Source organism: Bubalus kerabau, chromosome 17 (assembly GCF_029407905.1).
Source record: "Bubalus kerabau isolate K-KA32 ecotype Philippines breed swamp buffalo chromosome 17, PCC_UOA_SB_1v2, whole genome shotgun sequence".
In the NCBI taxonomy this organism is placed as follows: Eukaryota; Metazoa; Chordata; class Mammalia; order Artiodactyla; family Bovidae; genus Bubalus; species Bubalus kerabau.
Window position 1 is genome coordinate 64,071,168 of NC_073640.1, and position 15,713 is coordinate 64,086,880.

The 15,713-nt window shown below is 41.4% G+C and overlaps 1 protein-coding gene and 1 long non-coding RNA gene across 2 annotated transcripts; both read right to left on the reverse strand.

Annotated features, from left to right (window-relative positions):
• Positions 1-654: 654 nt before the first annotated feature.
• Positions 655-3,872, reverse strand: LOC129631048 (zinc finger protein 519-like). The gene has a single exon (XM_055551812.1). It carries the CDS (start codon positions 3,637-3,639, stop codon positions 2,086-2,088), a length of 1,554 nt encoding a protein of 517 aa, XP_055407787.1. The 5' UTR covers positions 3,640-3,872; the 3' UTR covers positions 655-2,085.
• Positions 3,873-7,613: 3,741 nt separating this feature from the next.
• LOC129631060 (uncharacterized) lies at positions 7,614-14,820 on the reverse strand. Its single transcript, XR_008703872.1, has 3 exons — positions 14,105-14,820; positions 8,621-8,747; positions 7,614-8,127 (listed from the first exon to the last, which is right to left on the reverse strand). It is a non-coding gene; the product is annotated as an uncharacterized LOC129631060 (long non-coding RNA).
• Between the last annotated feature and the right edge of the window lie 893 nt (positions 14,821-15,713).

Consider the following 15,713-nt stretch of genomic DNA (forward strand, 5'->3'; position numbering starts at 1 on the left):
ACATACTTTTAGTTAGTTATTCCAGTTAATCAAAAGACTATCTGGAGGTTGTAAAGACCTCACTAGACCCACTCCCATAATTTACATTTTAAGACAACAAGATTAGCCAGAAAGTTTTTTTCCAGAGAGTGTCCTCAAGCAGGAAAAAACCACGTTTGTCCTTTCTTCCTCCTTGAGAATTCCAGACTCCTCTCTCCTTGGGGACCCCTGGACTTATGAACCTGCCAAGAAATTGACTCTCTCAGTGTGATTGAACGGGGGTCTGTGGATAGACCCTGAGGTCCAGCAAGACTGCTGGTCTCAAGGAAGGGGTTCATCTATTGCATGTGCTCACAAGACTGGCTGGTGTGAGCTTAAGGACCTGCAGGCTGCCTGATCCCCAGACAGATGCTGAGGCAGCAACATCATGGAGCAGTTTAGGGAAACTGTCAACAATACTCTGTATCATCTTTCTTACTAGAATCATCCCAGTGTCTAAGCAGTTACAAAATGAGAGAGGAGATACAACCTAGAAATGATGGAATGTACATGAAGTTATGAGAAGTTTAAATCCAGTGAGTAAACTAATTTCCCCATATGCCATCTTTGTGTGTTACCGAACAGTTAATTGCGGTCTCTTCACTACAACCTTAAATAAGGTGGGCGAGGTTGCTGTTGGTGGTGGGTTAACATTTCATTTATTACAACCAACCAAAACAATAAAAGCCATTCACTTTTATGAATAACCATGTATTAAATTTCACACATAGTTGAAATAAAACCTTTTACAATCCGCGGTATGATCCATGATTAAATACAGATCAAAAGTACGGAGAAAGATATTCATTTGTTGATAGAATTATGTGAGATTTCTGATTTCCATGGCTTACCAAACAAAGACTAGGAAGCACTTAGCAAGCATGATATACACCAATTCCATGCCTTTTCCAGGAAGGGTTTCTTACGTTTCTAGCTTATTACTGTCCTTATTTCAACACTGTCAAGTAATAATCATGACTTGTGTTGATATTATAAAGATACATCAATATTGCAGTGAACTGTCATTGTGTTCTTCTTACAAATGAAGGATATTACTATTGTAACGAACTTCTGTCTTACTTTAATACACGGAAAGACTAAATGATCACTTACTTCATGGCAACCTCCAGATATTTCACGTCAATGACAAACACCTCTATTTAAATGTTCATTGTCCATTTTACATTATGGCATCCTCAATCTTCTAATGGAGATTAGATAGAAATGGTTGCAACACAATATAAATAGGCTAATCTTTAATAAATCATCAAAAACCTATGTTTGCAAACACACTAGAAAGAAAGCATAACGTGGATTATTTGAGTGGTGAATTACATTCAGTCCAAATAACCTCACATCACATCATTATTAACAAGCATATATACATTGCTAAGAACTGTAATGTTCTAACCGTCAACCTTCATCTCACGATTCATGCTAAAATATCCATTTTCGATCTGTTTTAACTATGGAGTGCTCTTGCCTGGAAAATCCCATGGATGGAGGAGCCTGGAAGGCTGCAGTCCATGGGGTTGCTGGGGGTCGAACACGACTGAGCGACTTCACTTTTCACTTTCATGCATTGGAGAAGGAAATGGTAACCCACTCCAGTGTTCCTGCCTGGAGAATCCCAGGGACGGGGGAGCCTGGTGGGCCGCCGTCTATGGGGTCGCACAGAGTCAAACACGACTGAAGTGACTTAGCAGCAGCAGCACGCATATTTACTTCGATTTAACTTTTGATTAAATACCTTTCTATATATTTGTCACGTTGCTCCTCTGTCTTTCATATACCCTTGTATATTCCCATTCTTTCATTAAATTTAAGTTTATGAGGTGAAATATTTGATATATTCCTAGGTTTGCTTTTGGGAATATACATTGGGAAGGTTTCTAATCAGTCTTCAGAATTTATTCAACAGCAGACTGTTCAGAATCCACAGAAAGAAAACAAGTGTAAGATATGTGGGAAAATATTTTACATTGGTTTCTTATATGAACTTTTGTGTTTTCTGATGCATGTTTGGAACAAACTCTTCCATCACTTGTTCCATTACTAGGGTTTCTCTCAAGTGTGTGTTCTCAGATGTTTAGTGAGATTACTACTATGACTAAAGGCTTTGTCACATTCTGTACATTTATAAGGTCTCTCTCCAGTATGAATTCGTTGGTGTTGAGTAAGATGTGAGCACTGAATAAAGGCTTTGTCACATTCTTTACATTTATAAGGCTTCTCTCCAGTATGAATTCGCTGATGATAGCTTAGCTGTGAGTAACAGATAAAGGCTTTGCTACATTCTGTACATTTATAAGGTCTCTCTCCAGTATGAATTTGCTGATGATAGATTAGATGTGAGGAACAGATAAAGGCTTTGCTACATTCTGTACATTTGTAAGGCTTCTCTCCCATATGAATTCGCCAATGTTGAATGAGGTTTGAGTTGTGGTTAAAGGCTTTGCCACATTCTGTACATTTATAAGGTTTCTCTCCAGCGTGAATTCTCTGATGTTTAGTAAGAAGTGAGCTATGGTTAAATGCTTTGGTACATTCTGTACATTTGAAAGGTTTCCTTCCTGTATGAATTTTCTTATGTCTACGTAGATGGCATGAGTTACTAAATATTTTCCCACATATCTTACACTTGTTTTCTTTCTGTGGATTCTGAACAGTCTGCTGTTGAATAAATTCTGAAGACCGATTAGAAACCTTCCCATATTCAGTACAAGTTCTCTCTTCAGTACAAGTACTCTTATCTAGAGAAAAACCTGACATTTGATCAAAGGTATTTGCACATTCATTACTTTTAGAATCCTTGTTTGATGATTCAGAACCCTGATGTTTCATAAGGTTTGAGTCTCCTTCAACCCTATACCCATTTTCATTGCCTGAATACCTTCTCAGTCCACCATAAATACTCTTGTAATTATTGGAGCTGGAGCTGTTACTTAAGGTCTGACTCATTTTATTACATAAAGAAGGTTGTTGTGTATTAACCATATCACAATATTTATTGAACAATGATGGCTGGATTATGTCTCCTCCATTATTATCAACATTATACATCTTGGAATGGAGAGAAAATATCCGTTGGGGGAAGAAAAATGACTCTCTTCTCTTGGACCTCTCAAATTGATTAGATAGTGAATTTTCCCACTCATTGTTAAATTGTAGGTGTTCAGACATCCTTGAATGTATGTTTAGTCGAAGCCTACGTTCACAATTGTCTGAATGAGTATTTGCAATAGAGACTAAATTACCTTCCAGATTTTCCACGTGTCCTTTTAGAGAATATGTACGTTTCAAAAAAGGATGGAAATCTTTTCTTAAACACTTACACTTCTCGTTAGATGTTGAAGACTGAAGTTGGTGTTTTTCCCAGTTTGACTCACGTTGCTCATTGCTTTTGGCAGTATTGTTAGCATTATGTGTAACTGCCTCCATTTCTTTATGTCCATATAAACATCCTCTCTGTCTTTCATATACCCTTGTATATTTCCAGTCTTTCATTAAATTTAAGTTTATGAGGTGAAATATTTGATATATTCCTAGGTTTGCTTTTGGGAATACATCTTCTAACGCTGCATTCCTTGGCATCAAATCCTGGGTGTCTTGTGGAGACATAGCTGAAAGATACCAAATAACAAGTAATTTTCCCTGCTATTCTCAGTGAATATCTTTAAAGATTTAGAGAGTCTCACTGGGGGAGCTCAGTTTGGAGAGAAGGAGAGCCTCATTCTCTGTGGGAAGAAAACATGGCAACCAGCGTGTGGCAGCAGGACAGAGTGAGACCTGCACACAGGGTGCTGACCCCAGCCCTGCCCACCCAGCCTTAGAGGCATGTCCGCCAATGCAGACAAAGGCTGGGTGCTGAAATGTGGGCTTTGTAAAGCGGACCGAGGCAGAGGACTACTGCTGGCTATGAGGAAACATCCTGAAGGGATGGGCATGAGGGAGGAGCTCTGCAAACAAGATCCTTGTGGTGAAGCCTGAACCACCATAGAGCAGAGTGCCATTGGTGAGTGACGCCCAAACAAGAAGCCCATTGCATCCCATGTTCCTTGTGTTGCCCTCTGCTCGTCAAGGACTATGAAGAACTCCACCCACGTAGGACTTTTGAGCCCCCAGCCACGGCCTCCCCCATCCAACGCCTCCACAACCAGCAGAATCCTGTGCTCTGGGGCAGCCTCAGGAGAAGACACCTGTGAGTTGGCCACACGCACAGATGGAGCTGAAAGCACACGTGAAACCCAGGGATAAAGAAGAAAAGCTGAAACCTCTCCTTGGAGCAACACAAGCCATGGTCTTACACTGATGACCGGCCTTGTAACCTCAGCCCCTACAGAGCATCTGAATCAACAACCAGGGCTCTCCAGTCATGGCAGGTATAGCTTTAACAGCTGTAGACTTTGTGGGCTCCTACACAAGGGGGCTGGGCCAGGACAGAGCCAGAGCTGCAGCGTAGCACCACAGCGGGTCCAGCTGCACACTCAATGCAATCCCAGGACCTGACTTCACTGAATCTATGCTGGTGACCTTGCAAAAGCAACATCTGAGAGACACCAGGGCCATGTGCCATCATGCCCATGGTTAAGGTGGTCTAAGAGCAGTGCCAACACTACATATCATGAGAGCCTGCAGAACGCATGAGAGGGGACACCAGAGCACACCCTGAGGTGAATATTCCTAGAGGAGCAATACTCAGTGACTTCTCTCCCAGTGGGTGTGCACCAAAACCATCTGCCTTGCACCACAGATCAGAATCACAGCGAAGACTCCTATCTGGGAGCTCTATTCCACCATGCAGGGAGCAGGCACCACCAGAGGCAGGGCAGTAACAACCACAGGACAAGGGGGAAACAGCCCTGAATATCCCCAGCAGGTTCTGGTCACAGTTAACAGCAATCAAAGCACAGATCAAGAGAGGAAAAGGGTACAAACCTCTGGACCAACCTCACTCACCAAGGTGCAGATACCAAAAGGAAGATTAACTAAGTTTCTGCACCCATCAAAACAGAGACCACAAACAGAACGCTGGACAAAATGAGATGGCAAAGAAATAGGTTATAGGGGAAGAAACAAGATAAAAACCTCCAAGGACCACTGATTTAAGAGGTGATAGGTAATCTAATGATTCCATCTTGCTTTTAGTCATCTTAAGTGGAGACACCAAGCACTTTCAGAAATCCTAGGTGCCTAGTAATTCTTTAATGCACTTCTTGCCACACGTTTCTGAGAATGTTCTATTCGGTCTTTTGATCTAAAAATCATAAATGATAGTGACAGAGAACTAGTCAGAAACTGAGGACACATAAGACAGTGTCCGAGGAAGCTGAATACAAATAAGACAAACTTAATATAGTACTAGTTTTCAGAAATTAAATAAGAAGAGAGACTTTAAAACTATGATTGAAAGAGGGAACTCTACTCATTGCTCTGTGGAGACCTAAATGGGAAGGAAATCAATAGGATGGTAAAGACTAGAGATCTCTTTAAGAAAATTAGAGGTACTGGGAATATTTCATGCAAAGATGAGAACGATAAAGGACAGATACGGGATGGACCTAAAAGAAGAAGAAGATATTAAGAGAAGTAGGCAAGAATACATGGAATAAGTATACAAAAAAGTCTTAATGACCGAGATAACCACGATGGTGGTATTACTCACCTAGTAACAGACATCCCGGCATCCAAAGTCAAGTCAGCCTTAGAAGGCATGAACACCAACAAAGCTGATGGAACTCCAGCTGAGCTATTTCAAGTCCTAAAAGATGATAATGCTAAAGTTCTGCACTCGATAAGCCAGCAAATTTTGGAGACTCAGCAGTGGCCTCAGGACGGGAAAAAGGCAGTTTTCATTCCAATCACAAAGAAAGGCAATGCCAAAGAACGCTCAAACTACTACACAATTTCCCTCATTTCAAACAATAGCAAAGGCTCAAAATTCTCCAAGTGAGGCTTTAACAGCACGTGAACGGAGAGCTTCCAGATGTTCAAGCTGGATTTAGAAATGGCAGAGGAATCAGAGATCAAATTGCCAACATCCCTTGGATCATATAAAAAGCAAGAGAGTTCTGGAAAAACAAATACATCTGCTTTATTGACTACCCCACAGCCTTTGATTGTGTGGATCACAAGAAACTGTGGAAAATTCTTATAGAGATGGGAACACCAGACTGCCTTACCTGTCTGCTGAGAAATCTGTATGCATGTCAAGAAGCAACAGTGAGAACTGGACATGTGACAACGGACTGATTCCAAATTAGGAAAGGAGCACATCATTTGTCACCCTGGTTATTTAACTTATATGCACAGTACTTCATGCGACATACCGGGTTGGATGAAGCACAAATTGGAATCAAGATTTCAGGGAGAAATATCCATAATCTCAGATACACAGATGACACCACCACCACCTTACAGCAGAAAGCAAAGAGGAACTGAGGAGTCTCTTGATGGAACTGAAAGAAGAGGCTGAAAAAGCTGGCTTCAAACTCAACCTTCAAAAAACAAACATCATGGCACCGGTCAGATCGTTTCATGGCAAACAGTGGGAGAAACAGTGGAAGCAGTGAGAGACTTTAAGTTTTGGGATTTGAAAATCATTGGAGATGGTGACTACAGCCATGAAAGTAAAAGATGCTTGCTCCTTGGAAGAAAAGCTATGACCAACTTAGGCAGCATATTAAAAAGCAGAAACATTACTTTGCTGACAAAGGTCCATCTAGTCAAAGCTATGGTTTTTCCAGTAGTCATGTATGGATGTGAGAGTTGGACCATGAAAAAGCTGAGTGCTGAAGAATTGATGCTTTTGAGCTGTGGTGTTGAAGAAGACTCTTGAGAGTCCCTTGGACTGCAAGAATATCACACCACTCCATCCTAAAGGATATCAGTCCTCAATATTCATTGGAAGGACATGGTGAAGCTGAAGTTGCGATACTTTGGCCACCTGATGTGAAGAACTAATGCACTGAGAAAGACTCTTATGCCAGGAAAGATTGAAGATGAGAGGAGAAGGGGACGACAGAGGGTGAGATGGTTGCATGGCATCATTGACTACATGGACATGAGTTTGAGCAGGCTCTGGGAGTTGGTGATGGACAGGGAAGCCTGGCCTGCTGCAGAGCATGGATCGCAGACTCAGACTTGACTGAGTGACTGAACAGAACTGACTGATATGTATAATTGATGCTCTTTGCTGTATAGGAGTACAAAATTGGAAAACAGCTATATTCCAATTAGAACTTTTAATAAAGATTTCTTTATATAATCTAAAAATTGTCATAGTTTGAATCAACCATTAATAATGTAGTGGAAAATGCGCTAAGATTTTATGTCAATGTATTTTAAAATTCCATGAGGTAATAGAATATAATAAGTATTTTAATATGTTAGAATTGGGGCAAATACACTAAAGATGTTTAGTATGAGATCATATAAGGAAAAGAGAAACTTTCAAGTCAATCTGAGATGTGCATTGTTTCATTTTCACCAGGTTTTGCTTTCTGAAGTGAAAAATTACTTGAATTTGAAATTTATTTAGAAGGTCCTATGTGTCGCTCCCAGTGGATAGGAAATTATGAATCAGAGAACAAAAACCCGTCCCCAGTATTCCTAGAAGTTTGGCAGTTTGTCTACGACTTCACTCACACGTTTCTGTCTAGAGGTAGAAGGAAACTTTAAAAGGACTGTCATACGGTTACTCAGAAATGAGCAGAGTTTTCCTAGGGCCCCCAGAAATGGAAGAGCAACGAATGAATGCAGTTTGTCACAAGCCAAGAGGAGACTTTTAGGTCACACTGTGATGGAGAAAAGTAATCACAAGATAAATTTATGAATGCTTTTAGAGAGAGAATGGGGCAGGTGATACATTTCTATCACAGTAGCAGACTCAAACCCAGGTTTTTGAAAACCATTTCTATTGAAGAAAATCTTCCAAAACCATGTGGCAAAAGATTAGTTCCTCCCTGCTCCTCGGACCTCTCATCTGAGTCATCATCTCCATCCATTCATACCCACGTGGGTAAATGGCTGTTGTCTCCATTCTCCTCATATTCCAGAGATCCTTCAATTGCTCCAGAAAGAAGACCAGGTCCAGCGTAGACACAAGCCCTATTTATCAGAGAAAGAAATATTTGTGTTGTTAGAGATTCATCAGTGTCGAATCCAATATGTATTCAGGTGAGACAAGAACGCATTTTGTTCTAGAAAACGATTTCCTTAAATACTTTATTCAAAGCAGCTATACAATACTAACACACACCTAACATCAGATCCTGAGATTATGGTCAGGTAGTACTAAGGTAAAAGTAAGTAGTGTCAATGTGAAATTAAGAGAGGGTGCAACTATTTAATACCACAGAACTTACACAATTACCACGAACCTAGAAGGAAGGACGTAGAATACATCAAGGAAGAAAAACGTCACCAGCATAACGAATCATCATGAAGCCTTTCTTTCTAAACTGACAAATACCCATTTTCCCCTAGAAAGCAGAGATCTGAAACAACTGTGGGAAGCAGAAAATTTCAGAAGACATTCTTGATATGACGGAACTAAAACCCAGTGGGTAGATAAGGGATTCTGGAAGGCAGTTATCCTCACCCAAGGAGGCCAGGTTCCCGTACTTCTCTAACATCACGTCCCTGTACAATTCCCGCTGACCGAGGTCCAGGCATTCCCACTCCTCTTGAGTCAAGTCTATGGCCACATCCTGGAACGTCAGCCGTCCCTGAAATACAAAGTACAGATGCCATGTGGCCGTGGGAAGACTTCACAATGTGACCCAAGATGAAAACGGCAAGTTCAGAGAACTGGTCGTGATTTAGTGGCTTGGCTGGTATTACAAAATATACTTTTTACACAGTACTCCTTTCTATCCAATTTCTAATGTGGAGAAAAAAGGATGAGTTATGATCTACAAGCCATTAGGGAGACTAGTCTCATCTGAAAGAGCAATTATAAAATAATCAGGGCAACATTAACATATTTATTCTCAGTGTTCTACTCGTGTGAGATAAGACAAATTGTTTATCAAAGGAACAGGAATTTTTTTTTTTCAAGTGTATTCTGAGCCAAGAGTTCTGATGTGGGGCCAAAGTGCCACATTTTTAGAAAGGTTATTTGAGTTAGTAATGTTGAAAATTCTGCTCGATGAATGACGATTTTTGAGCCACAATGAAATAGAACAGTAAGGTAATAATTCATACATAAGTTGGAACTCTAATTGTTTTACAGATTTTAACAGGTCTAATAGGATAGTAACCTTTCTTGTGGTCTCGTCTCCTGTTGGAAAAGAATTTCCGGACATGAGACAAAATGAGAGGGACATAAAGATTATTAGAATGGGGGACGTTGTTAGAACAGTTGGCCAGCTCAAGGGAGAATGGATGTTGAACAGGGGTCCTTAGTCCACTTTCATAGGCAGGATACAAGGAGTGGGACAGGGGTCTTGCAGATCATTTGCTGACTGGATGAGGCACCTATACTGGGTGGGGGAAGAGTAAGAAAAATACTTTCTCCTTATGGGGTAGGAGGGGAGACCATTTATACTGCTGAGGAGGACCTGAAATCCATCAACAGTTACAACATCGGGGAGGGAAAGATGCTAATGGGTCTTGTTTTTCCATTCCTACATTCCAAGACCCTCCTTGGTTTTATCTAGTCTTTTGTCCCTGGGTCACCACATACCTCCCTGTCTTTATTTTTAGGGCCAATTCCTTGGCCCTTGTTGATAGCCTGCTCATGTCCAACTATCTACCCATTTCCCTTCTCACACATTTGGGAATCCAGTTTCAGGGAAAATGGAGCAATGACTGCTCTGGCTTCTTCAGGCTGAGCAGGGGCGCCATGGGGCTCTGGGTTCCCTTTGCCTACTCTGTCAGGGAGCATTTATAGAGAGAGATGAGAGTCCATTGAATGATAAGGTGAATTGCTTCAGCATTGTTTAGGTGTTGGTCAGGGAATATTCTTGCACGACCACTTGGAAATTTGTGGTATTTTAGAAGAAACAAACTTTACAAGAAAGTTAAAGGCACATGGCCCAAAGATTAGGGGCTAGCCAGGAAAACCAGAACCGGACATCGGTTCGTGATGTTAGTGTTTCTCTAGGTACAAGAAGCAGCAAGAATTTGGGCTCATAAAATCTTTACATGAAAACATCTGACCTTTGGAGGCAGTTCTAGGTTTTTCCCAGAGCACAGGGTTCCTTGTTTCTGATCTCTACTCTGAACTCCTTTCAGGGGGTGTAGAAAGTCAGGAGCTTGCAGTGGTCATGATGTCATCTTTGTAGAGACAGCTGGCAGAGTCCAGTCAGCAGGGTCTCTTCATAGCCACATATTTAACCATGTACGGCACTGGCAAGACTCATTCCCAGGTCTAGGGAAAGTTCCATTAGGCCACTGAATGTGCTGCTTCTAGAGCAGGCCTTGTGAGTAGCAAAAGTCTCTGGACCATACCTGTCTTACAGCTTCTAGGTCCCGGAAAATATTCCCTCTTGTTGCTTCTTCCCATATCTAGAGTTACATGATTACAATCATTGATAGCATATGGAGCTACATATCAACATTTTATCACAGGCTCAGTCACACATTTAGTAACCTAAGAAACAATCTTCTGAAGCAAGTGACATAGGAAATAATATAGCTATGCTATGCTATGCTAAGTCACTTCAGTCGTGTCCGACTCTGTGTGACCCCATAGACGGCAACCCACCAGGCTCCCCCGTCCCTGGGATTCTCCAGGAAAGAACACTGGAGTGGGTTGCCATTTCCTTCTCCAATGCATGAAAGTGAAAACTGAAAGTGAATTCGCTCAGTCGTGTCCGACTCTTAGCGACCCCAAGGACTGCAGCCTACTAGGCTCCTCCGTCCACGGGATTAGCTAGCAGTTATTAGTCAGGTTGTAAGTAAAAATGATAAGTCAAGCACTTTCATTAAGTAGAGCTCAGGATACCACAGGTCATCTGACTTCATTTGTTAAATGGCTATAGCCAGGTGTTAATCTCCTGGTTGTATATCATGGAGCATCTAATCTTTATCTGAAGATTGCTTCCTGACATTACCTTTAGAAACAAACTTAGAGTGTCCTTTTTAATAACTTCATTAAATCTTTTAGAAAGATAACATAAGAATGAACTATCTCAGAAGTGAGGCTTAGTAAACACTACACTTTAATTAACAAAACTAGAAACTTAGTTTAACAATGAACAAAACTTAATATACAGTGAAACAATTTTTTCATTTTGAGGGCATTAAGCCTGTAGCCCGGGAAGGCTTTAACCCATCATATAGAAATGAGGTTTGTCAGGGAGCTGGGAAAAGCCAGGCAGCCATGTTGGATTTCCCATAGCCCTGAGTCTTTGATTTACAGCTACTGGTCACCCATTTTTAATTCCCCGATTTAGGAGCAGACTATGGCCATGTTTTAAGGATATCAGGATGGCAAAAGTCTAACCATGAGGGGTTATTTTTGTAGAAGAAGAATGAGCTTTGTCTACATGTACCATAATCTTCAGATCAGATCAGATCAGATCAGTCACTCAGTCGTGTCCGACTCTTTGCGACCCCATGAATCACAGCACGCCAGGCCTCCCTGTGCATCACCAACTCCCGGAGTTCACTCAGACTCACGTCCATCGAGTCAGTGATGCCATCCAGCCATCTCATCCTCTGTCGTCCCTTTCTCCTCCTGCCCCCAATCCCTCCCAGCATCAGAGTCTTTTCCAATGAGTCAACTCTTCGCATGAGGTGGCCAAAGTACTGCAGTTTCAGCTGTAGCATCATTCCTTCCAAAGAAATCCCAGGGCTGATCTCCTTCAGAATGGACTGGTTGGATCCCCTTGCAGTCCAAGGGACTCTCAAGAGTCTTCTCCAGAACCACAGTTCAAAAGCATCAATTCTTCAGCACTCAGCCTTCTTCACAGTCCAACTCGCACATCCATACATGACCACAGGACCATAATCTTAAGTAAAGCTTATTTACTTTACCAATGTAACAAAAGGTTTTTAAAATGAATATAAATCACTTAAAGGCAAAGAAACTCATAAGCTCATATTGAAAGCTGCATTCTAAGAAAACTTTGTTCTATTAACATAGAGATTAAACTAAATTCCAGTCTGGTACCAGCTTCAGTTCAGTTCAGTCGCTCAGTCGTGTCTGACTGTTTGTGACCCCATGAATTGCAGCACGCCAGGCCTCCCTGTCCATCACCAACTCCCGGAGTTTACTCAAACTCATGTCCATCGAGTCAGTGATGCCATCATGCCATCTAACCTATGTCGTCCCTTTCTCCTCCTGCCCCCAATCCTTCCCAGCATCAGAGTCTTTCCCAATGAGTCAACTCTTCGCATGAGGTGCCCAAAGTATTGGAGTGTCAGCTTTAGCATCAGTCCTTCCAAGGAACACCCAGGACTGATCTCCTTTAGAATGGACTGGTTGGTATCTCTAATTTTCTTGAAGAGATCTTTAGTCTTTCTCATTCTATTGTTTTCCTCTATTTCTTTGCATTGATTACTGAGGAAGGCTTTCTTATCTCTCCAGGCTATTCTTTGGAACTCTGCATTCAAATGGGCACATCTTTCCTTTTCTCCTTTGCTTTTGGCTTCTTTTCTTTTCATAGCTACTTGTAAGGCCTCCTCAGACAGCCATTTGTCTTTTGCATCAGATAGCAAACAAAATTTGTTTGTCGGGTAATCTCAGAAAAATCCTTTCCATAAATCTTGAAATAGCAGTATTCTTACAAAGGCATCAGAGTGAAACCATAGAAGTCATGTTTAAATCTGATTGAACTGCAATTGACAATGTAGCCTGGTCACTGCTGTGACTTGTAACACTGTAACAGGGTAAGTACAATTATAGTTGACCACATTTTACTAGGGCGTATCAGATCTATATATGACTTCCACATCATTCTAGGATATCTATATTAGTAACATCAACCATATAGCACAATCTGAGAAGATTTATCACCCCTTCAACCATACTTCCCATGTAATTTAACATGTCCAATGAACCCAGGTAGTTTAATAGCTCCCTGGGATGTCTCACGGGCCCTCTGAAGCATTCCAAAGTCAGCTAGAAGTCAAGTCATTTAGGAAGTTTTGTGGACAAATATCAAAGGGGGTTATAACACTCAGTCAGATAAAATCATATAGATCACTGGGAAACAATATATTCACTTAGCCCAAAACAAAGAAGATTTCAAAGGTAAACCTAGAACAGATCACTTCAGAGATAAAGAAACTTAAAATCCATTATCAAAGGCAGCTCAACATCACAAGAAAACATGTATTTATGCACAAAACTCTTCCCTTGGCGTTCACTTTCCATAAAACCTTATCACTTTCTGTACCCATTACTTTGTTCTCCCATGATGAAAGAGCCACCTCAAAGTCAGACCTACTTCCTTTTCTCTTCATAAAATGTAATTTCTTTCCTCATACCTTCTTTACTGAAAATACACATGCTACTTTCCTTAAGCAGCCTAGAACTTAAGCATTCTGTGGATTGGTGAACATAAATACCAGTGATAATTTCTAAAAAAAATATTCTAGAGAAATCTCAGGATGGCATCAAGCATTAGTCATGAACAGTCCAACATCTCTACTTTCTCTGTAAGAGGAAGTTAGTCCTCAGTAATGAATGTTTCAGAATCTTATTTTACTTGGAAATGACCTAGCTATTCCATAAACTTCCATCACTTAGTTTGGCACAGCCCTAGAAAGTCAGGTTACCGAAATCTAGAGAATGTTTTAGAGAGATATTTCTAAAGTATAATTATTCTTAAAAGAGTTTCTCTGAAAGATCATATCTCTTTTACATTTTCTTTGAAGTTTTGTTTTCCCTTTCCTAGAGGTACTTTCCTGGTTGAGAAACTTGGAACAGATATAAAAATATAACAATATGTAAGTAATAATAAACCTAGGCACAATGAAAATACTGTGCTTAATGACTCTTAGACATATCTACATTAGATTAGCAAACAAACATTAATGCTAGATATTTAATATTTCCCAGTTCACGTGAATCTGACATTCATTTAGGTAAATTTCTCTTGGAGTTAGAATTGTCTGATTTGTAAGCACTTACCTTCCTTTGAGTGAAGTGAGTGAAGTCGCTCAGTCATGTCCGACTCTTTGCGACCCCGTGAACTGTAGCCCACCAGGCTCCTCCGTCCATGGGATTCTCCAGGCAAGAATACTGGAGTGGGTTGCCATTTCTTCTCCAGGGGATGTTCCCGACCCAGGGATCGAACCCAAGTCGCCCGCATGGCGGGCAGATGCTTTAACCTCTGAGCCACCAGGGAAGCCCTTTAGGCCAATTAAATTAGAACTCATTTAGAACTAAGCAATATTATTAAAAAAAAAAAAAATGCACACTGAGACATACCTAAATCCAGACAGACAGAGATTTCATAGTTTCCTGCTTAAGATTTAAAACATCTCTTTGACCCTTTTTTGTTTGCTTGTTTCTTTGGCTTGAAGTTCTGATTTGCCCAAGGCTGAGTCAGGTCTCAGGCAAAGTGGGCAGTGACATTCAAGGACATGGAAAAGGTTAATTACAAGCTTTTCCCTAGGCAGGCCTTTAAACAAGCTGCTGCTGCTGCTGCTAAGTCGCTTCCGTCGTGTCCAACTCGGTGCGACCCCATAGATGGTAGCCCACCGGGCTCCCCCAACCCTGGGAATCTCCAGGCAAGAATACTGGAGTGGGTTGCCATTTCCTTCTCCAACCTAGTTGTTAACAAGCTAGTTGTTTTAAAAATGCATATGCAAAAGGAACCGGTTTTGCAGTTTCCAAGGGAAAGAAACTTTCATTTTAACCAGTTTTCTCCAGAGTCTAAACAATATCAGGGCCATCCTCTGTCAAAACGTTATCTTCCCTTTCTGTAGTGTTAGTTTTATAGCTAAAATATAGACCAAATAATGCTCAAATTGACTCTGATATCAGGGGCATTTCAGCTGATAAAAATTTTGGACCATCCCTGTGGTGGGAAGTGAGGTCTTTGTCCCATCAGAAGAATCTGAAGGGTTAAGGGAATTTGCAGGGCTGGGGGAAGCTTGATCCTTGGCAGCCCTGAGAAACAGGAGTACTCAGGAGGGAATTCTTTAAGACGTTCAGGAGTGGGGGAAGCTTGGTTCCCTCTCCACCTGAGAGATAAGCTTCCTTAGAAAGGGATTCTTTAGAATATTAGGACCGTTTTTGATCCTTCAGGCTTTTGAGTATAGAAGAAAGACCTGGGCAAAAGGGAACCTCAGAATCCTTTCCTAGAGATCATGTGGATATAAAAGTTCGCATACAGTTCATCTAGGAAATCTGATGGAGAGAGCAGAGAGGGACAGGAGACAGGGAGGTAACAGAACGTAAGGAAATTCTGAGTCCTTTTCCTTCTTTTGGAAAAACCTAGTGTGCCATTCAGAGGCCATTTTTGGGGGGTCCCCCGTTTGTATTGGAGCCAGGCCTTTCGGAGGGTCAAAAGTATCCAGTTTCTGAGAATGTAGCCAAGGGTTGAGTATGAGAGAGCCTCCTGGGATGTAACAGAACCCACTCATAGCCTATCCACAATAGAATGGGAGTACTGAGAGTCACTGGCTGACAGAAAGGCGTCCGTTTTCCCCCAGTGGTCTCTCCGTGCGACTGAGGGCACAGAATGGCCGAGTGGCCTAACAGTCACATCCAACAGTGAGAGGAGACCTCTGAG

Coding starts and splice junctions, on each gene's coding strand:
- LOC129631048 (XM_055551812.1), bottom strand. CDS start 3,639: ATGTCTCCACAAGACACCCAGGATTTGATGCCAAGGAATGCAGCGTTA.